Raw genomic sequence first — 23,131 nt, 5'->3', positions numbered from 1 at the left:
TCCTGACAGAGACTGATGACAACATGGAGGATAACCACACTTTCCTGTACTTTGCATATGGCAGTAACCTGCTAAAGGAACGTCTTCAGCTCAAGAATCCCTCTGCGACAGTACACTGTGTAGCCAGGCTCAAGGTATGATGTGCTGGGTAAAAAGGGGAAGCTCTCCCATATGAACACATTTAATTATTCCTTCCTTTTGTCACTTTTCAGGACTATAAACTGGTTTTTGGGAACCACAAAGGCCTTGCTAGTGACCGATGGCATGGAGGTGTTGCCACCATAGAGCACAGCCCTGGAGACGAGGTGTGGGGTGTGGTGTGGAAGATGAACGTGTCTGATCTAGAGTCTCTTGACAGGTAAAGTTGTTTTTTTCTCATAGATTTTATTCAGTGTCCTCCTGGTCAACGTGACGTGTAACATTTGTTTACACACTTAGTCAGGAGAACGTGACATTAGGAGCGTACAGTCCCGTGGAGTTATCGGTGAAGACAAAAGGCCAGGACCTCAACTGTCGCACCTACATAATGAACAGCTGTGTGTATGCTCCACCATCACCACAGTACCTAAAGGTGAGATACTGACTGTAGTTATGATTGTGAGTGTTTCAGTGTGATGCAGGAGCAGAGAAAAATATTATTGAAATCACAGAAAGTCCAATTTTAGAAAAAAAAAGTTCACCATTATACTGATGCATTTTTTCTCTCTGATGTCAGTAAATCACATAAAAATACTAACAACTACAAAGCAAAAACCTTTTTTCATTTTTATTTGTATGTTTAGAAACTAAGATGTTAAAGTTAACTGATTTTTTAAAACAGAAAATTACAGAACACTAAATAAAACAACATGCCATACTTCCAAAATGAACTTGGACAAATGAAAAATATAGGAAATGTCTTTAACGTCTTTGTCAAATATGGTCACATTAGGCATGGAAGGTATTTGTGTGTTTGTGAGACTGGTATATCAGTGGGAGTGTCCAATGTTTATGTTATTTTGTTTTGTAATTTTAATGATTAAAATATACAATATAACTAGATGTGAACTAAAACGAAGAAATGATAAAGCAAATGTTCTGTGGAAACAAAATAAAACTAAACTGATTTGAAATTTTTAAAAAAACTAACAAAAGTAAGAATTTAATGGTAAACACAAAGCTAACTGCTAAGCAATTGGAAGAAACGGCTAATGGCTAATCCCTTGTTTAATTTTAATCAGAAGTTTTAAAAAGTGACATTAAATTGATATTTTTTTTCCACATTAATTTGTAAAATCTGTTTTCATGCTCTAGTCACTGTGACTGTGTGACATACTGATTTATTATTTATAGGATCTCAAGAACAATGCCTCTTTATGGTACACGGTAACAACTTACACTCATTTAGAATAGAATAGAATAGAATAATCCTTTAATTGTCCCACAAGGGGGAAATTTGGTAAGGGAGGATTTACTGTAAGGAAGGTACATTTACTGTTAGTTTGGGTCGTTTCACAATTTTATCAGCAGTATTAAAAACATTCACTCAGATGCCAGTTTATGTATATGTAGCTTAAATTAGTGGAGTTTAATATCACACGATATCCGGAAACCTGAGATGTGTTGATACAATTTTATCATAACTGTTAAGACTGTGATTTGTCCTGTTATATTGCCTTATATCAAAAGATAATGCAATTTGAATGCATTGTCCACCCCATTAATATAACTGATAGAAAGACACAATCCCGTTTTCAAAAGAAACTCAACTTATTTGATGCTGACGAGATTTTTTTTTATAAAGGGGAAAATAAGAACGTTTTCTGACAGCACTAGCATGTCTAAAAAGAAGCTTCCTGAAACATGAAGATAATGTGGGACCTATGAAATCTTCAATACCCAACATCCAGATGATGGTGAAACAACTAGTAGCTCAATGTTCCAACATTAAGAGAAAGGAACTGCTATCCCAACTCGAGATCGATGAAGTAAAATACAAGGGGGACCAAGGGCTTCAGGTCAGTGGGGCGATATCACCAGCTCCAACCAAGATTGGGTACCAAGCATCAAGTTTGTCAGAAGGAATGTTGAGTGCAAGAGCAGCTTGCCTAAAAGATAGGATTCATGGCAAAGCAGGAAACCTTGACCATCAGTAGGTGGTTAACAAGAGTAAGTGAAGCACCCTCAGAAGTGCTACTAGAAGATTTGAATGCAGCATTATGGACAAACCCTACTGCAACCATCACCTAAACCAACAAGCTGATCTACACCACAGCAGCAGTGCCCTCCATGGAGAAGGAGATCAAGGTAGTAAGGAGGGAACTATCAACTGTCAGAGCTCCAGAAAGGTGTAATGAAGAAGGGGTGCCTAAGAAGTACAGCAAGCTTGGAAACTGCCGAGCAAAGACTCACAGCCTTGGCCAGGCGTTTGAAGGGGAATACCAGAGAGATCGAAGGCAGGAGAATAAACCAGATGTTTTCCGCTGAACCATCCAAGGTGTACTCTCAGTGGCAGGGGAACAATATGAGAACAGCAGCTCTAACATTGGTTGAGACGGAGCAATACTAGAAGAGCATATGGAAGAAGGATGTAACTCATAACAGCAACTCAGGGGCTAGTAAATCTAAGAGCAGACCACAGCAAGCTCCCTGAACAGGGACCAGTAACCATCACAGTGGCAGACATCCAAGAAAGAGTCTCCAATATGAAGACTTGGACAGCACCAGACCCCAAAATGATTCACGCCTACTAGAGCAGGGCGATATGACCAAAAATATTTATCACGATATACATTTGAAAATTTGCGATAACGATATAACTGACGATATAATTGACACTAGACAAAATACTTTACAACTCCACAACTTTATTAGTGCAAAAAAAACCATCAATGTATTTTCACTTAAACAAGCAGCTGTTTTTTATGTGCATTAAAGTTATATCAAAAATTAACAGTCCAAATTCCTCGCTGACAGTTTAACCAAAAGGCATTTCCAGTGGAAACTGGCCGACATTTCCTCAGCATAACCATGTATAATATCCACAAAACTTAAAAAGAGGTTATACACACACAATACGGTAATATTATGTTGAAGCACAGTACGTATCACTCCGCGAGGCTCCGCCTACGATAGCCGTAATGCTCCGACAATCCATCAAGCGGTGCAGCTTCGTAGCTTAGCAAAGTCGTACTGAAACATTTGACAGATGTTCGAGCGCCGTGTACATAAAATCAGTTCGAGGTCAGTAAACACAACCAGAGTTCATACATAAGGCACACGGGATTATAAGGGGCTCTGTCGACTTTCAGAAAAATCAAAGGATTGATTTTAAGTGTGCCGTATTTTCCAAAAACACGGTAATAACGACGGCCTGCTAGCATGCGCTACCAAAAACTGTGCTTTGTTGTGTATCTGACAGACGAAAGCCAAACCAGTTCCACACCAGTGAAGTTGCAGCATTTTTACAAACCAGTTCTGGTTCATCCGTTTCATTAAACGATCCGCTTTCGCCCTCCTCATTCTGCGTCGCCGCCATGCTTTTTCCGCCATATGCGTATGAAAACAAAGGCTCTGTGCATGCGCGTTTTACGCATATTCTATCGCGATATTTCATTTTCTTATCATTGCCCAACATTATACCGGTGTTACCGTGAATGGTATGATATGGCCCAGCCCTAACACCTACTGGCTAAAGAAGCTTACTGCACTCCATGAGCGTCTGGCAGCAAAAATGAACCAGCTGCTGGCCAATGAGAGACACCCAGAATGGCTCACTGAAGGCCGGACAGTCCTGATCCCCAAGGACCCCCAGAAGGGACTGGTCCCGTCCAATTGCCAGCCAATAACCTGTGCCAGCACCGCATGGAAGTTCCTGTCAAGCTTCATAGCGGCTAAGATGAAGAAACGCATGACTCAATACATGAGTTAAGCAAGAATACCAGAGGAATGAAACACCAGATACTGGTAGACAGAGCAGGCATCCGAGACTGCAAGACCAGACTGACCAACCTGTGCACTGCCTGGATTGATTACAAGAAGGCCTATGACTCAATGCCCCACAGCTGGATCCTGGAATGCCTAGAACTATACAAGATCAACAAGAACCTAAGAGCCTTCATCAGGAACTCAATGGGGATGTGGCGGACAACACTAGAGGCCAACTTCAAGCCCATAGCACAAGTCACCATCAAGTGCGGGATCTACCAAGGAGATGCTCTGTCCCCACTGCTGTTCTGCATAGGCCTGAACCTCCTCAGTGAGATCATCAACAAGACTGGCTACGGATACCGACTACAGAACGGAGCAGTTGTCAGCCACCTCCTGTAAATGGATGACATCAAGCTGTATGCCAAGAGTGAACGAGACATCGATTCACTGATCCACTCCACTAGGATCTAAAGCAATGACATTGGAATGTCATTCGGACTGGAGAAATGTAGTTGAATGGTAACAAAGAGAGGGACGGTAGTCCGAACTGGGGCGATTGCACTACCAGAAGGCAACATTGCAGACAACAAGGACAGCTACAGGTACCTGGCAATCCCACAGGCCTGACCGTCAGACCCTGCTGAGGGTCAGGCAAGTCCGGAGGAGTGAGATGAATAGGAAGAACAACATGCAGGCAATCAATACCTATATCCTGCTGGTGATCAGGTACCCTGCTGACATAATAAGTTGGACAAAGGAGGTGATAGAAGCCACTGACATCAAGACAAGGAAGTTTTCTTATCAGGCATGGATCGTTCTACCCTAAATCCACCACCCTGAGGCTGTACGCTAAGCAAAAGGAAGGAGGCAGAGGACTGGTGAGTGTCAGAACCACTGTCCAGGATGAGACAACAGGAAGATGGCCACAACTGTGTGTGCTCAGTGAATACATCAGGCAGCAGGAACCAGAGAAAGAGGAGGAAGAGGAGGAAGTATCATGGAAGGACAGGCCCCTGCACGGTATGTACCACCGGCAGATGAAGGAGGTGGCTGATATTCAGAAATCCTACCAGTGGCTGGACAAAGCTGGACTGAAAGACAGCACAGAGGCACTAATCATGGCAGCACAGGAACAAGCTCTGAGTACAAGATCTATAGAGGCTGGGGTCTATCACACCAGGCAGGACCCCAGGTGCAGGCTGTGTAAAGATGCCCCAGAGACAATCCAGCACATAACAGCAGGGTGCAAGATGCTAGCAGGCAGGGCATACATGGAACGCCATTATCAAGTGGCCGGCATAGTGTACAGGAACATCTGTGCCAAGTATAACCTGGAAGTCCCGGGGTCAAAATGGGAGACGCCCCCTAGGGTGGTGGAGAATGACCGAGCTAAGATCCTGTGGGACTTCCAGATACAGACGGACAAAATGGTGGTGGCTAACCAACCGGACATAGTGGTGGACAAGAAGACGGCCGTAGTGATCGATGCAGCTATACCGAATGATAGCGATATCAGGAAAAAAGACAAAAAAATTTAGAAATATTAAAGACTGAGAGAAGAGGAAGAAGACATGGTGGGTGAAGGCAAAGTGGTCCCAGTGGTAATCAGAGAACTCGGTGCAGTAATTCCCAAGCTAGGCGGGTGACGAGGGGGCTAGCTGTTGTTCCCAGGAACAACAGTTATGATTTCTGTCCAGAACAACAAATTGCACAGGACCCGAGTGTGAAGGATAAAGACAGCCCAGAGGGGCAAGAGGGAATTATACGTCACGCTTTTTTATGAGAGGTTCTTCATCCTCCAAAATGATCATAAAGCTGAATCAGCAACTTAGCAACAATGGAAAGTTTACTGTATATATAAGTCCTAGCTAAACATATTTAGTATCAGCTATCCACACACTTATTCTTTCTTGTATGTTTATTGCTATAATCATTAAAAACGAGGTGGTTCTAGGATTTAAAGTCATGTTCTTAATGACTTAAATATTTGACTAGTAAACCTTTATTTCAACACGTCTCACTTAAAAATATATATTTAAACAAAGCCAGCGTTGTAAAACCCAACCACATACAGAATTTACAATGAATTACTTTCAGGTTATATGTTTACTTTTATCCATTTCTCTCTCTGTGGTTCATCTGGAAAAGGGATTCGTTTGCTACCCCCACTCATCACCTGACTATGTGAAAGGCCAAAACAATTAGGACACACATTGCTTTGCTATGTTTTACAGATCTCACAGCTTGTGAGCTAAAATGCTAGACTGTTCCTCAGCACATACGAGCGCTCCAAACATGCCTAACAGCATGCCTTTGTTTTGATACCTTTGTCTTCTACAGTGTGTCACCTACATTGTTCCCTCTGTTCTGCTTGTTCTTGTATCTGTTGAACTGCAGGTCATTCTCAAATTTACTGTCATCTTTGAATTCTAACACACTGGTGGTAATACTAAAACAATGATCCAAATAACAGAAACTCCTTCTGGAATATCCTTACCTGGATTACTGAGCATGCATCACCACACTGACTCGTGACGTCAACAACATCATTTATCTCTTTGCAAAGTTCTGCTGGGAAACTTTAGTTCAAGGCAGATTCAACTTAACTAAACACTGCAGATCGTACCCTAATTTATTTATGAAACAGCTGGGAAAATATGTTTAAAAAAATACATTTAACAAAGCTTTTTTTTGTTTCTTTGATAAAAAGCTTGACATATACTCAGTCATGTTGTTTGGACCCCCTTTTCTGTTTATGCAAGCGTCAACTCACTGTGATGTAGATTCAAAAATGTGCTGGAAACGTTCTTTCACATTACTCAGAGTGTTTATCGACTGCATATCCATGATACAAATATCCCACTGTACTTAAGAAACTGAAACAACTGTGTTCAAAGAGGAAGCCAGAAACAGTGCATGCCTTTGCAACACTAATAGCCTGAACTGATGATACGAGGCCTAATTGTGACCCTCCTGTTTTTTTCCAGTATTATTTTGTCTACTTTTGGTGAGCAGTGTTGGGAAGGTTACTTTTAAATGTATTCCACTACAGGTTACAGATTACAGATTACATGCCCCAAAATGTATTCTGTAACGTATTCAGAATACGTTACTCAATGAGAGTAACGTATTCTGAATACTTTGGATTACTTAATATATTATCATGCTGTTTACAACTACATGAATGTACTATTGCTGTGATTTATTACTATTACTGAAGGCTACTCACCATACCAACACCAACTAGATGTTTAAATCTTAATATAAATGAGTAACAGTAGGTGGACATTAGGTAAGGCTGCACTTTTTGCAGCGATCTCGTGTAGAAAACTATTTGTATAAAACAGGTCAGCGGCTCCGAACCGTAGTAAAGGGACCTCTGGCTAATACGGTGGGTTCGTGTCGACGTATTAGTCGATTCAGTTATTAGTGAAATAACTGAATGGGAAGAGAAGAGATGCTTTGAGATGTTTCTACTGGGAGAGGAAAAACAGAAAAATGGTCAGTTGATCTGAACTTCAGTTTCCAAAGAAACAAAGTCAACACTGAGAGGAGAACAGAGACGGAAGGATGGATGGGGAAGGGTATGTGTGTTGAAAACTAGCTTTACTTTGTTGTCTGGGTCAAGTTTGCTAGTGAGAGACAAAGAGAGGCGTTGAAAGGCTGCTCCAACGGAGCTTATTGGTAGATGGTAAATGGCCTGCATTTGTATAGCGCTTTACTCAGTCCCTAAGGACCCCAAAGCGCTTCACACTACATTCAGTCATTCACCCATTCACACACACATTCACACACTGGAAATGGCAAGCTACATTGTAGCCACAGCTGCCCTGGGGCGCACTGACAGAGCAGCAGCGTTGATGTGTACCTGTCCATTGCTGGCCATGCTGAAGGACAACAGCCCCCCACCTCTTAGTGAACTAAAGGTAACATCGGGACTTTCCACTCCCTCTGGAAGCAGGAAATTCTGATTCAGCCCCATCACCACCTCCGCAAGAACACAATGACACAGAGCCGAGGATAAGATTAAACAGGAGACACATTTATAATCATTCAATATACAGCAAGTGTACAAGGAATGACATTTCACTGCAGCTGGCTCAAAACAGGATAAAAAAAAAGTGCAACATTAAACATGTATTAACATACGGAGCAGAATTTGATTTTATAAATGCAGATGATTAGCTGATTAGATATTTGTGTTACAAACAGGTCAATGGGTATACCTAAAAATTCCAAAAGTTATAGGAAGCTCACTCTTGCTTTATTACACTGAAGACAGTTGACAACTGATATTTGTGGCTGCTGTCATGGTTATAACTAATATATTCTCATCAATGACTGCAGGTGATTGTAATGGGAGCAGAACAGAACGGCTTGCCAAAAGACTACCAGGAGAAACTTCGAGCAATCAAGACCAACATGTATGAGGGTCCCCTACCCATGATGGCTGAACTGGAGCGAGCCAGACGAAGAGCCAAAGAAAAGGTCAACCATCGTTCTAATGATGCCTGATTATCCAATGTAAACCAGGTCCACTTTTACCTTAGCAAATACTTTATTGATTATAACACTGTATTTAAGCATGTTGTGCCTTAGTTAGCTGCTTCACCTAATGGTTAACCTTAATTATAGGAGAATAGTTTATGATTCTACTATGCTCCATTGTCAGCCACAGGTACAATAGAATATTAATGACTTTGTCGTCTAATTTGGATTTAATGAAAACTTACAATATTCCTTAAGAAACAGTATTACATTTATTTATTTTATGTAAACAGTTTTACCTTCATGTGTTATGGTGAAGATATATTTCAGTACAAAAAGTCCAGAGACTAAGGAATAATTCTATAGTTGGAGAAGTGTTTAAGAAAATGGATGGATGACAGTCGGTCTTCAAAAGGATACATATGGAATTACACAGAAACATTCGTCTCATATTTCACATTCTTCATACTCAGTGAGATAGGTGTTGGTGTTGTGGGAAACATTGTGCCAGGTGCTGCCTGAGATTGTGTGTAGATATCCGACAGTGTTACCAGGAAAGCTGCCTTTCTGACATTATATTGAGATGTGTTATTATCAAATTATTTTTGAAGCATTTGACCACAATCTTTTCTACCAAATATATTCTATATATAAAAGAAAAGGAAAGAACTTTGAGTAAAGTGTATGTTTAGTACATATTTTATCTCTCATGGTATTTATATATTTCTTACTATAGAATAAAGGATGAAGGAAAAATTATTTATAAAAAATGCATGAAAATTGATTTTTTTAAATGAACTCTTTTATGAGTAAATTATAGTGCAAAACAGTTACACACAAACACGCACGCACGCACACACACACATACACACACACACACGCACACATGCACACAGAAACTAGAGCTGCAGAAAGGTGCAACAAAGAAGGTGCCTAAGAAGTACAGCAAACTGCCCATACCTGAGATGCCGGAAACTGCCAAGCAAAGACTCAAAGCCTTGGCCAGCTGTTTGAAGAGGTACACCAGAGAGATCGAAGGCAGGAGAATAAACCAGCTGTTCTCCAGAACCAGTCAAGGTGTACTCTCAGTGGCAGGGGAACAATATGAGAACAGCACCACCAAGGCTGGAGGCAGAACAATACTGGAAGAGAATATGGGAGAAGCATGCAACCCATAACAGCATTGCTCAGTGGCTAGTGGATCTGAGGGCAGACCACAGCAAGCTCCCTGAACAGGGACCAGTAACCATCACAGTAGAAGACAATAAAGGGTCTCCAGTATGAAGAGTTGGACAGCACCAGGCCCCAACATGATTCGTGCCTACTGGCTGAATAAGATGACTGCACTCCATGAGCATCTAGCAGCACAACTGAACCAGTTGCTAGTTGACGAGGGACACCTGGAATGGCTAACTGAAGGTCAGAGCATCCTGATCGTCAAGGACCCCCAGAAGGGACCAGTCCCATCCAACTACTGGCCAATAACCTGCCTCAGCACCACGTGGAAGCTCCTTTCAGGCATCATAGCGGCTAAGATGAACAGGCACATGGGTGAATACAAGAGTGGGGCACAGAAAAGGATGGGCAAGAATACCAGAGGCGCAAAACACCAGCTACTGGCAGACCAAGCAGTCAGCCCAGACTGCAAGACCAGACTGACCAACCTGTGCACTGCCTGGATTGATTATAAGAAGGCCTATGACTCAATGCCCCACACATGGATCCTGGAATGCCCAGAACTATACAAGATCAACAGGACTTCATCAGGAACTCAATGGGGATGTGGCGTGCAACAATAGAGACCCAAAACATCAAGCCCATAGCATGAGTCACCATCAAGTGTGGGATCTATCAAGGAGATGCTCTGTCCCCACTGCTGTTCTGCATAGGCCTGAACCCCCTCAGTGAGATCATCAACAAGAGTCCCTAGTCCAGGACTTCTTAGACCAGGAAACTCCTTACCATGCATGGAGGGTTTCACCCCAAGTCCAGCACCCTGAGGCTGTATGCTAAGCGGAAGGAAGGAGGCCGAGGACTAGTGAGCATCAGCACCAAAGTCCAGGATGACGCAGGGAACATCCATGAATACATCAGGAAGATCACCCCAACCAAATGTGTGCTCAGTGAATACCTCAGGCAGCAGGAACCAGAGAAAGAGGAGCAAGAGGAGGAAGTATCATGGAAGGAAGGGCCCCTGCACGGTATGTACCACCAGCAGATAAAGGAGGTGGCTGACAGAAATCCTACCAGTGGCTGGACAAATCTGGAGTGAAAGACAGCACAGAGGCACTAATCATGGCAGCACAGGAACAAGCTCTGAGCACAAGATCCATAGAGGCTGGGGTCTATCACACCAGGCAAGACCCCAGGTGCAGGCTGTGTAAAGATGCCCCAGAGACAATCCAGCACATAACAGCAGGGTGCAAGATGCTAGCAGGCAGGGCATACATGGAAAGCCATAACGAAGTGGCCAGCATAGTGTACAGGAACATCTGTGCCGAATATGGCCTGGAAGTCCCGAGCTCAAAATGGGAGATGCCCCAAAAGGAGGCGGATAATGACCGAGCTAAAATCCTGTGGGATTTCCAGATACAGACGGACAAAAAAGTGATGGCTAACCAAGCGGACATAGTGGTGGTAGACAAACAGAATGTCAGGGTCGGACGGTTCCCCGACCGGTCGACCTGCCTGTGTTTGTGTGTGTGTGTTTTCCTCTCTCTTTCCTTTTTCTCTCCGGCTCCATGGCGATTGTTTACGGAGGTCGCATGGCAATGAGTGACCTCCGACCCGGGTGTGCTGCCGCTCTGGAGCCGCCACACCTGCAACTGATCCAGCCAACAGCTGCCTTTAATCATCCACCATCTTAGGCAGAGCTATTTAATGGTGTGGCCGAACGACAGTCAGCGCTGGAGTATTGCACTAACCCTGGTATTATTCTCGGACCGTTTGCGTAGTTAAGTGTTGCCTGCCAGACGAGTGATTAACCGTTTGTTGTTCTGTGTGCAACTAGGAACAGGGATGGAGGAGAATCACAAGCATGGGAGTCTACCTGGAGGAGGAAGGAAAATTCACTGCCACGCACTGTTTGAGCACGGGAAGGGGGACACAACTGACTACTTTGCACATTGAACTGTTGTTAACCTTTTACCACTGTAAATAAACACACTGCCTTGCATTCAGAGCTCCATGCCTGGTTCCTCTCTTTCTCCAACCGTGAAGAAGACAGCCGTAGTGATAGATGTAGCGGTTCTGAATGACAGCAACATCAGGAAGAAGGAACACAAGAAACCTGAGAAATACCAAGGGCTCAGAGAAGAGTTGGAGAACATGTGGAGGGTGAAGGTGACAGTGGTCCCGGTGGTAATCAAAGCACTATGTGCTCAGCAGATCCCAGGAACAACATTGGAGATCTCTGTCCAGAAGAGCGCCGACCAGGGAACTAAGATACTGTGCAGGACTCTCAAGCTCCCAGGCCTCTGGTAGAGCACCCCAGCTTGGAGGATAGAACGCCTGCAGGGGTGGGAGGGGAATTTTATATGTTTTATATTTTTTCCAAACATGGTTTTCACAGTTTCAGTTATTCCTTACAAATTTTTAGTATCCCTATGTGGATGCAGCCTTAGCTCATGGGAGGAGTTCATTAAGGTCATGGAAGAAGCCTTTTGGTCAGCCTCGAGGCGATTCCAGCAAACCATCAGGCTCTCAGTGTGGGTTGCTGACTTCAACCAAGGATATAGTTGGTTGGTGTTAAGACTACTTTTCTCAGTCCCACTGACATGCCTTCTATTGAAGAAAAATAGTCTGAGGACGAGACAGACAACTTCCGAATCAATGGGTCCAAGGTGAGTAAGGTAGTTAAATAACTCCTTAGTGGTAGGGCCCCAGGTGATTTGCCTTGAGTTACTATAGGTATATCTTGGTTGACACACCTCTGCAACATCACTTGGAGATCCAGGGCAGTCCCTCTGGATTGGCAGACAGGGGTGGTGGTTACTTGTGTGATTCAATTACAGTGGGATCACACTACTCAGCCTCCCTAGGAAGAAAAGTCTATGCCAGGGTACTGGAGACAAGAGTTTGTCCATTATTGGAACCTCGGATTCAGTGATTGTCATCCTGGTCATAGACTGCTAAACCAGATCTTTATCCTAATGAGGAAATTCAAGTTTGAATGGGGGTTACAGTCTACATGTGTTTTATGGGATTTGACCGCATCCCTCGAGACATTGTATGGAAGGTGCTTTGGGAGTATGGGGCATCTAGCTCATTATTAAAGGCCATTTGGTCCTTGTGCAACTGCATCAAGAGCTTGGTCTGTCTTGCTGACAATAGACTCATTCCCAGCAGGTGTTGGGATTATGATTATGTTCATAATTTTTTAAACAAAATTTCTAGGCAGTCTTAAGTAGCAAAAGGCCTCCCCTCTGGTTGTCCCAGGATCTCATCTCTATTTTTTGTGGTTCTGTTGGCTTCATCAGGTGGTGGCATCCAACATCAATAGTTTGCGGCCCAATGTAAAGCAATGGGAATACCAATTAGCACTTTCAAGTCTGGGGCTTGAAAGTTCTTAGCAAGAATAGATTGGAGAGCCTTCTTGGGGTTAGGGACAAGTTGTTGCCCCAAATGGAGGAATTCAAGTATCTGGGGGTCAAAAGTGAAGAGAAAGGAGAGTGGGGGAGTGACAAATGGATTGGAGCCATGTCTGCAGTGATGCATATGCTTTACTGGTCTCTTGTGGTAAAGAGAGATCTGAATATAAATATGCTATGGTGTTGATTTTACTAGTTGATAATGACTTCTACTGCCTGGCCATCCTGGCCCAACCCTCAGGGCTGGGTTTGCCATTCCCCACCTGCCGTGGCCACCTGCAAGCCAGCAAACAGCAAACAGCTGTCCAGTACTTAAGATGTGCGTTGACTTCCACACTCTGCTAGACCATCCACTACCCCATGATGGTAACTTGGCTCTTGCACACTTAAATCTTAGAAATTTTCTTTCGTATAACCTGTCTCCTTGTGTTTTTCTTTACCTCTGACCAGAATCATTACCCACCACACCTGCAGCTGATTCTCGTGTTCTGGATTCATCTCTCCTCTCACCTGAAAAAGCTCATGGACTAGCTACTCCAACAGCATTCACAGAAATTCCCTCTGCCTGCCCTGCTGCCTGCCACTCACCTCTGGATCATGCAAATTGGCTGGATTGCCTCACTCTCACCCTGTTGGACACTCACACCATTTCCTCCCTCCCTCTGGACCCCAGTCTCTCATCTAACCAGTAACCTGTAATTTCTTCATTCTAATCATTACCTGGCAATTCCTCCTACTCCCTCACTAATCCCTCTCTCCCTTTGCTTCTAGTGACTGCAACATCTAAGACCCTCACCTCTGTCTCCTACCCCCCAAAGTTATCCTTCTTTTTTCCTTGTGATTAAATAAACTTAAGTTCACTGTATCTCACTAGTCAATTGAGTTTGCTTTTGGGTTCAGCCCTCGTACCAGCCTAGTGGGCCCCTGACAGATAAACATCCCTACCCTCGCCTGGCTAGTGACCTGAAGTATGCGATTGCAAATACAAGTGGTGAACATTTTGTTGTCTCCAGAATGTGGCTCAGTTCTCCTTTAGATATAGTTTGAGAAATTCAGTCATTTAGGAGGGAACTAGACTAAAGCCGCTACTCCTCCACATTAAACTGAACCAATTGAGGTGGTCTGGGCATCTGAGTAGGATACCTCCTGGCCACCTCCTGAGCGAGGTGTTCTGGGCATACTGCAAAGCTATAGGGTATTGAAGTATGGCACTGTGAACCCCTTGAGCCTGCTGTACCGCCCCTCCCTTGAAGTTGAGCCATGGACCACACCGCCACCACAGGCACCTTTCTTTGATCACAAGTGTCATAGCTGTGTGCAGGCAGGCAGGATGATAGACCCAAACTTTCAAAGTAAATCAGAAAACACACCGACTTAACTCAAGATACGTAAACTTAACAGAGACCGGGGGAGACAGAACATAGTAACCTGAAACGTAGGATAGGAGGGCACAGAGTAGACAACACAGAACACAGGGAAGCCACATAACAAAACCTAAGAACAAGTAATCACATAATAAAGAATTAGAGAGCTAGAAATACTGAGAAATAAACCTAAATACTAGTAGTGATAAAAGTGATAAAACTAATCAATGATCAAAAAAACAGAACAAAACTGGGTCCCAGGACCGTGACAACAAGCTTGTAGAGAATAGCCTGCCAAAGGCAAGCCTCTAAGCAACGAATTTGAGGATTTTTTTAAATAATGTTAAATGATTTCTACAAAACATGAAGTGTGCCAGAGCTGAAGAGGTGTCTATAATATCACCTCTTCTTCAGATAACAAGGCTAGGAGAATCCGATGTCCTCCGAGTCCAAGTGAATCTCAGGTCAGTTCTCTCAATCTAAATTTGTAATTTATTTGTAATTATGACGATTGTATGAAAGATTAAAACGGAGTGCTGGTTTAGCTCAGTGGGTGAGCTATATGCCGTATGGCAGGACAGCATCTGGCCTGGGCCAAACCCGGGGCTCTTTGCTGTGTGTCCTCCCTTCTATCTCTCAGCTTTACTGTCTATCGTCACTGCATCTGTCCCAAAAAAGGCTAAAAGCCAAAAAAGTAATCATTAAAAAAAAAAAGTAAGCATAAACACTTACGAGTGTTTCATTAAACCTCAGCTTTTTCTCCTCAACTTCCAGTCTTATAGAAATCTGTTTGGAGGAAGAATATTCTACTTTAGATCAATCAGTAATAAACTAAGGACACCGACAGAGTTTGAATTCATTTGAATACCTGACTTAGCCTTTTATTTGTTGTTATCGATCGTCTGTTTGGCTCTTACTCATACTGAGAACTAAATCAGATTTTTTAAAAGTCTGGGAAATGAGGTAGAAACTCAGAGTAAGGGCCAAGCATAGGCTAGATAACAACAAATAAAACAGTTCTTTGTTTGTTTGTTTGTTTAAAGAACTTCCTGTCTGTGATGCAGTGAGCATTTCTTCTCCACTCCTTATCTATTCTCCACTGTAGCATGTCATTAAAGTTTTGCCTTCTCCCTTAGTCTCTTTTTTGTTCTGTCTCCTCATGCTCGCTTTTTATTTTTTATTTTCATCTTTTCTCGTTCATCCGACCCCCAACGAGACACAGCAGATGGCCGCCCCTCCCCAAGCCTTGGGGTCACAGAAAACTGGGAGCTATCTCATATTTATATGGGGAGATAACCTCACATCTGGTGTGGCCTGAGATTCCCAGAGAGGTGGAGTCTAAGACCCAACCTGACACATAAACATAGACAAACAGGCACACACAGACACAAACATGCATTCCCACCCTCATGCACATATATACATATACTCAGCACTCGCTCAACATGGAGACAAACAGAAATTAACACTGTACACACACTCACACTCCCCAAATATACTCTATATACCCAGGTCTAGGCACCATCACCCCCAGCCCCACGCCTCAGATGGCAAACAGAGACAGGGGTTTATCATAGTTTTATCATAGTATAATCTTCATGTGCTTGATACAAAGCACACTGTCTGTGTACTCACTACCTAATTTATAGCCAAAGTATTCACTCACTGTCTCTCTACTGTATCGCTAGCTTAGCTTAGCTCGTAGCCAACTCACTAGCAGCATGGCCTCTTCACCTGTCCCTCCTGCACGTTCCTGCTCATTGTGTCAGATCTTTAGTTACTCCTTGGCCTCCTTTAGCAGTAATGATACTTGTAACAAATGTAGCATATTTGTAGCTCTGGAGGCCGGGATTACTGAATTGGAGACTCGGCTTCGCACCCTTGATTCACCCGTAGCTAGCCAGGCCCCTGTAGCTGGTGCAGCCGAAGATAGCGTAGGCCCCGCTAGCTGTTCCCCGGCAGACCCCAACTTGTGCTTGCACTGGGAAGAGGGGGGAGGGGCGGTAGTTACACTCGCAGTAGCACAGGAACAGAGCAGGAGGGAAAGAGAGAGAAAGAGAGCCAGGGACAACAACGTCACATTAGAAAGGTATAGTAATCATCCACAACTATTTTCAGTTGCAGATGATAAAGGATTCAGAAAGTTTATTCATGCAGGCCCATATGACAGAGAATGTGCATCTTCCTTTTGTTTTGCATATTTTAATTTATATTTAATTGTGTTGTGGTTTGCAGTGTTTTGTGTTGTTTCACTTTAAATTAGTTTAAAAGGAAAAAGCTGAAATTTTAAATAGTTAAAAGTTGAAATGTAAATAGTTGGATTTTCTATTATATGATTTATTTATTACATTTTATGTGGAGTGAATAAATAAAAGTAAATTTACGGTGGCCCCTAGTGACAAAACATGTACAAACTCTGTAGCACGTACAAACTCCGAAGCACGTACAAACTCCAATACACGTGCAAACTCCAAAACACGTACAAACTCCAAAACACGTACAAACTCCAATACACGTACAAACTCCGAAGCACGTACAAACTCCAATACACGTACAAACTCCAAAACACGTACAAACTCCAAAACACGTACAAACTCCAATACACGTACAAACTCCGAAGCGCGTACAAACTCCAATACACATACAAACTCCGTAGCACGTACAAACTCCGAAGCACGTACAAACTCCAATACACGTACAAACTCCAAAACACATACAAACTCCAAAGAACGTACAAACTCCAAAACACGTACAAACTCCAATACACGTACAAACTCCAAAACACGTACAAACTCCAATACACGTACAAACTCCAAAACACGTACAAACTCCAAAACACGTACAAACTCCAATACACGTACAAACTCCGTAGCACGTACAAACTCCAATACACGTACAAACTCCAATACACATACAAACTCCGTAGCACGTACAAACTCCGAAGCACGTACAAACTCCAATACACGTACAAACTCCGAAGCACGTACAAACTCCAAAACACGTACAAACTCCAATACACGTACAAACTCCGTAGCATGTACAAACTCCGTAGCACGTACAAACTCCAAAACACGTACAAACTCCGTAGCACGTACAAACTCCAAAACACGTACAAACTCCGAAGCACGTACAAACTCCAATACACGTACAAACTCCAAAACACGTACAAACTCCGAAGCACGTACAAACTCCAATACACGTACAAACTCCAAAACACGTACAAACTCCGAAGCACGTACAAACTCCAAAACACGTACAAACTCCAAAGCACGTACAAACTCCGAAGCACGTACAAACTCCAATACATGTACAAACTCCGAAGAACGTACAAACTCCAAAACACGTACAAACTCCAATACACATACAAACTCCAAAACACGTACAAACTCTAAAACACGTACAAACTCCAAAACACGTACAAACTCCAAAACACGTACAAACTCTAAAACGCGTACAAACTCAGAAGGACGTACAAACTCTAGAACACATAGAAAACACAACAGAACTGCTCCAGGATGCTGGGCGCAGTGTTGAGCTTTTGTTACCTAGTGGCTACACAAGCCAGGAAGTACCAACGACTGGATTTGGTGTGTGGTAGTAACAGGTAAATGAACACTTTTTAAAAATTATTTGAATATATATGAGTGCTTGTGTATAAATTAGAGATGGCACGATACCACTTTTTTTATGTCCGATACCGATATCATAAATTTTGATATCTGCCGATACCGATATCAATCTGATATATCTATTTTTTAAACTGTTTTTGTATAAGTTCAAAGTCAAATTTAAAAAGGCAACACACTAAAGCTATACTTTATACTTGCATGCAAGAAAAAGGCTGCACCCAAAATATTGCTCACTTCAACAATGCATATCTCTTTATTTAAACTTTAGCACTGTTTAGCTGTCACCACTATCAAAACATCCATCCTGAAAGTACGCAACATTATGCAGAACTTTAAATGTCGAAGTATTTAAAGTAAAATTCAAGTAAATAAAAGTGCAACATTATGCAGAACTTTAAATGTCGAAGTATTTAAAGTAAAATTCAAGTAAATAAAAGTGCAACATTATACAGAACTTTAAATCTAGAAGTATTTAAAATAACATTCATGTAAATAAAAGTGCAACATTATACAGAACTTTAAATCTACAAGTATTTAAAATAACATTCATGTAAATAAAAGTGCAACTTTATGCAGAACTTTAAATCTACAAGTATTTAAAATAAAATTCAAGTAAATAAAAGTGCAACTTTGAAAATTTGAAAACCCCTCTGGTACTGACAAAAGGTGCAATTTTAGCAGACAAAGCAATTGCTCTCCAAACCCTAACCCCCCCCCCCCCCCCCCCCCCCCCCAACATTCTTGTAATATTGCATTTGTAACTTTTTTTTTCACTCTAACATGAGAGGTAGGTTCTTCTTCAGAAAGATCAACATATCAACCTTCTCAGCTGTCAGCCTGCTTCTCCTTTCATTAATGATAATGGAGGCTGTACTGAAGAGTCTCTCGCTCTCAATACTTGTGGTAGGTGCACAGAGAAATTTAGCTGCTGTAGAAACCAGAGTGGGAAATCTAAGTTTGTTGACTTGTCAGTACAGCAGTGGATTATCTGAGCGTTGAATGGTTGGCTCACTAAGGTAAGTTTGCACTTCAATGCGTGTACTTGTCGTGGCTAACTGAGGAACAGGATCTTGAGTGTTTTCCTTCAGGATTTCATCAAAAACACTTTCAAGTCTGCTTTGGCTGGAAGATTCCACCCGTGGAGTCTTCTTTGCTGGCTCCAAGGCTGCTGATGTCCCCTCTGCTGGCTCTGAGGAGTTTAATGTAGTTCTCAAAAACTTCATCTTCCTCACCTCTGCCATCAAAGCATCTTTAGCTTGTTTTGAGGTTTCTACACTTGTGAAGTACCTGAAATGAAAAAAAGTCCAAACTTTAATATTAAACAATCATTAAATTTATCATTCAGCAGTGTGATTAAACTATCATTCCTCATTCTTGCTATTTATTCCATGCCCATTATAAAGACCTCAACATACTTTGCTGTACTACTCTGAATCAGACAATGCATGTTATAATGCGCAATGGTGGTGTCCTGACTGAATGACAAGTCTATCACAACTACTCTAGAATGTCCTCACCATTTTCTGACACACTCTCTCTAATGCACACTTACACACACACACACAAAACACAAGTTGATCTGTTAAAATAACATGAGTGAAGCCTTACATACCTGTCTTTATATCTTGGATCCAGCAGTGTTGCAACTGTGTATAGTGGCTCGGATTCCACGCCTCTGAAGCGTCTGTTAACCGCTTTGAGAAGAGTGCCTTTCATTTTCTTTATTCCTTCGTCGGCCTCATTTTCTCGGGAGAGCACGCGCTTAAGGACGCAGACAATAGGGATGACATCGGATGCAGATGAGGATGATGCGCTTACCTCCTTGTGTGGGAAGCATTCCAAACTTGCAACACCTAGCCGGTCCATTGCCTTTTTTATATCGCTGGCATTGTCTCGCAAAACAACCTGGACTTTATTTTTCGGAATTTTCCACGCATTTAACATTTCCTCCATAGCTGCAGCGATGGACTCTCCTGTGTGTGAACCACGAAACTCTTTGGCCTGCAACACTGCTTTTTGCATTGTAAAACTCGAGTCTATCCAGTGTACAGTCAGGCTTAGCAGGGACAACGGACAAACGTCCGAGCTCCAGATATCAGTTGTCATGCTTAATGTGAGAATTATTTTCAAACTTTCGGAGATGAACTTGCATACCTGTTTGTACTTGCCTGGGATAGCTTCCTCCAAGATGAAATGCCGGTTTGGTAGCATGTAGCGAGGCTCTAAATGCTCAATTAAGCATCGAAAACCATCATTTTCCACAACAAATTCAACTATTATCAGCTTCGCTCTATTGCTTTCCGGAGGGAATTTCTCACGTCTCTGAAAATTTTCCAAAAGCGTTTGTTGATACGGTACACTTTTCTGCTTAGCTTTGGAGGCCAGGCTAAATTCCGTGTCCCCCTTTGCGTGGCGTTTCTGTAAGTGTTTAATCATGTTTGTGGTGTTAAAATTCCCCAAACTGCTACCACCTCGCAAAACACTTGCATCGCATAAGTTGCATTCGGCAGTCTTGCTTTTTTCGTCTTTTAGTTTGAAATAAGTCCACACTGCTGACATGATGGCTCTCAGCTCTCCCACACGATAACCGCTCGATCACGTGACACATACTTAAACTTAAGGAGAATATGCCGCAAAATAGAACGACTATGGAAGAAAACCAAACTTGACGTACACAGGCTCCATCTTCGAGATCTCATGCTCTCCTTAAATGACACAGTGAAAACTGTTAGATCTGAATATTTTTCTAGGCTCATAACAAAAAACAAGAGAAATCCCAAGTTTCTTTTTGACAAAGTTAGTGCTATTGTCTCCCCAGATGTGGTACCTTTAGATGTACACTCTAAAGTAGATAGTAATAAACTCCTCCAATTTTTTGTTGATAAGATTAACGATGTCAATGCTAAAATCTCCCCAAAGCTTTCTTGTTCTCCGAGTCAGGCACTCCCTTTGTACTCCTGGTCAACTTTTACAACTGTAACATATGAGGAAATAGCAGCCCTGGTTGACAAAATGAAGCCATCCTCAAGCCCCTCAGACATTATCCCCACTAAGCTTTTTATTAATGCCTTTGACACCATTGGTCCTTGGGTTGTGAACCTTTTTAATGTTTCTCTTCAGACTGGGGTGTTCCCCAGCTTTTTTAAACATGCCATTGTGGAACCAAGGCTCAAAAAACCCAACCTGGACCCAACACTACTTCAAAATTTAAGACCTATCTCCAAACTCCCATTTATGTCAAAACTCCTTGAGAAGGCAGTAGCTGTCCACCTTACGGCATACTTGGAGAAATATAACATCCATGACCGTTTTCAATCTGGGTTCCGTAAATTGCATTCCACTGAGACAGCACTACTGAAAGTAACTAATGATATTATGATGTCAGCAGACTCCGGAGAATACACAGTCCTAGTCTTGTTAGATCTTACCTCAGCCTTTGATACAGTCAACCATACCATCCTGATAAACAGACTGAGAGACCTGGTTGGGATGTCTGGCTCTGTTTTAGACTGGTTTTCATCTTATATATCTGAAAGGAGTTTTAGTGTGTCTGCAAACCAGATCATGTCGGAATCTACAGAGTTGTTGTGTGGAGTTCCTCAGGGCTCTGTGCTGGGACCTATTCTGTTTTTAATATACATTCTTCCTTTAAGTCAGATAATACAGCAGTTTCCTGAAGTATCTTACCATCTTTTTGCTGACGATATTCAGCTATATTATTCGTCTAAGCCTGCTGAAGCTCATAAGCTCTCCAATCTGATTGACTGTTTAACCAACATTAAACAATGGTTGAACAATAACTGCTTACAGCTAAACCCAGACAAAACAGAAACTTTGATTATTGCACCAGGCAGTGCAATACCTGATATTAAACGGCGACTGGGTGACTTAGGTGTCATTTTTGATGAAGCTTTTTCTTTGGAGGGACATCTAAATCAGACAGTAAGAACCTGCTTTTTTCACCTGAGGAACATTTCTAAACTTAGATCCATCGTGTCAACAAGTGAACTCGAGATGATAATACATGCTTTTATCTCTACAAGACTTGACTACTGTAACAGCCTGTTTACTTGTCTAAACATGAAAGGGCTAGCCCGCCTACAGGTTGTTCAAAACTCTGCAGCGAGGCTACTGACCCGCTCGAACAAGGGTGCTCATATGACCCCTGTGTTAAAGTCGCTGCACTGGCTACCAATCAGATTCAGGTTCCATTTTAAAATTCTAGTTTTAACTTTTAGAGCATTACAGAGACAGGCACCCCCCTACATTGCTGATCTGATTCATACACACACCTCCACTCGTAACCTGAGGTCAGCAAACCAAAATCTTTTAGTGGTCCCCCACACTCGTTTTAAAACCCGAGGGGACCGATCTTTCCAAGCTGTTGCACCCAGATTGTGGAATGCACTTCCCCTATTTCTACGGGGTTTGGACTCAGTGGAGACCTTCAAAAAGCAGCTAAAGACATTTTTATTTCAAAAAGCTTTTAATTAGACCAGGGTTTTCATGGTGTATTTTATGACTGTATTATGTTTTTACCTTGTAAAGCACTTTGTGACATATGTCTGTGAAAGGTGCTATATAAATAAAGTTTACTTACTTACTTACTTACATACTGCTCTGACGTGCTAAGGTCATGACCTGGGTTATACCATGTTAGCAAGTTTTTGAAGTGCTTTTGTGATATTTACTGGATCGGATAAAATTTTTAAATTTCTCTCCGATATCCGATCCAGTAATTTACGTCAGTATCGGACCGATACCGATACTGAATATCGGATCGGTCCATCTCTAGTTTAAATACACAAACAATACACGTATGCTTTCAATTGTGTAATTTAAGTGATCTAGGTAGCTAGATGGCACTGTTTATGTGATGGCATGCCACATCTGGCCCGATCATGGTTTGGTTTTGGTTGGCCCAGGCTCATAGAAAACAGGTCTAGCCCGAATCTGGCATCAAGCTGGCAGTTCTGACTGACTGGTGTGATGGCAGGGTGTCTGTCAACCAGATGTGGGCCAGGTCTGGCAATGATGGCACTATTTATGTTCCTATTTTCCTATTTTAGTTAGAAGACCCAAATGCCATGCTGCAGTACTATAATGTTATGGTAGCCAATGTTTCAAATGCAGGTTTGACAGGTTTGTGAGT

At 42.4% G+C, this 23,131-nt stretch overlaps 1 protein-coding gene and 1 pseudogene across 4 annotated transcripts; one reads left to right on the top strand and one right to left on the bottom strand.

Moving 5' to 3' along the window:
* On the top strand, positions 1-14,003 carry ggctb (gamma-glutamylcyclotransferase b). Of its 4 annotated transcripts, XR_014876754.1 has the most exons (6): positions 1-134; positions 213-358; positions 439-571; positions 8,257-8,397; positions 13,437-13,674; positions 13,758-13,988. XR_014876754.1 is itself a non-coding variant. In XM_085176767.1 (5 exons), exons 1-5 carry the CDS (start codon positions 24-26, stop codon positions 13,515-13,517), a joined length of 612 nt encoding a protein of 203 aa, XP_085032893.1. In that variant the 5' UTR covers positions 1-23; the 3' UTR covers positions 13,518-14,003. The 4 variants fall into 4 exon arrangements, 3 of the variants coding, with proteins under 3 accessions (XP_085032893.1, XP_085032895.1, XP_085032894.1); XM_085176767.1 differs by having other exon boundaries at positions 13,437-14,003; XM_085176769.1 differs by lacking the exon at positions 13,758-13,988 and having other exon boundaries at positions 12,876-13,495.
* A 2,418-nt stretch (positions 14,004-16,421) lies between these two features.
* Positions 16,422-19,845, bottom strand: LOC146507588 (zinc finger BED domain-containing protein 4-like; annotated as a pseudogene).
* Positions 19,846-23,131: the final 3,286 nt, after the last annotated feature.

Source organism: Neolamprologus multifasciatus, chromosome 11 (genome assembly GCF_963576455.1).
Source record: "Neolamprologus multifasciatus chromosome 11, fNeoMul1.2, whole genome shotgun sequence".
NCBI lineage: Eukaryota > Metazoa > Chordata > Actinopteri > Cichliformes > Cichlidae > Neolamprologus > Neolamprologus multifasciatus.
This window is presented reverse-complemented; position numbering and strand designations above follow the sequence as displayed.

Bases quoted from the DNA above. Each gene is read 5' to 3' on its own strand.
- ggctb (XM_085176769.1), top strand. From the start codon at position 24: ATGGAGGATAACCACACTTTCCTGTACTTTGCATATGGCAGTAACCTG. The intron at 135-212 runs GTATGATGTGCT...GTCACTTTTCAG, and splicing joins ACTGTGTAGCCAGGCTCAAG to GACTATAAACTGGTTTTTGG. The intron at 8,398-12,875 runs GTCAACCATCGT...TGGCTTCATCAG, and splicing joins GACGAAGAGCCAAAGAAAAG to GTGGTGGCATCCAACATCAA.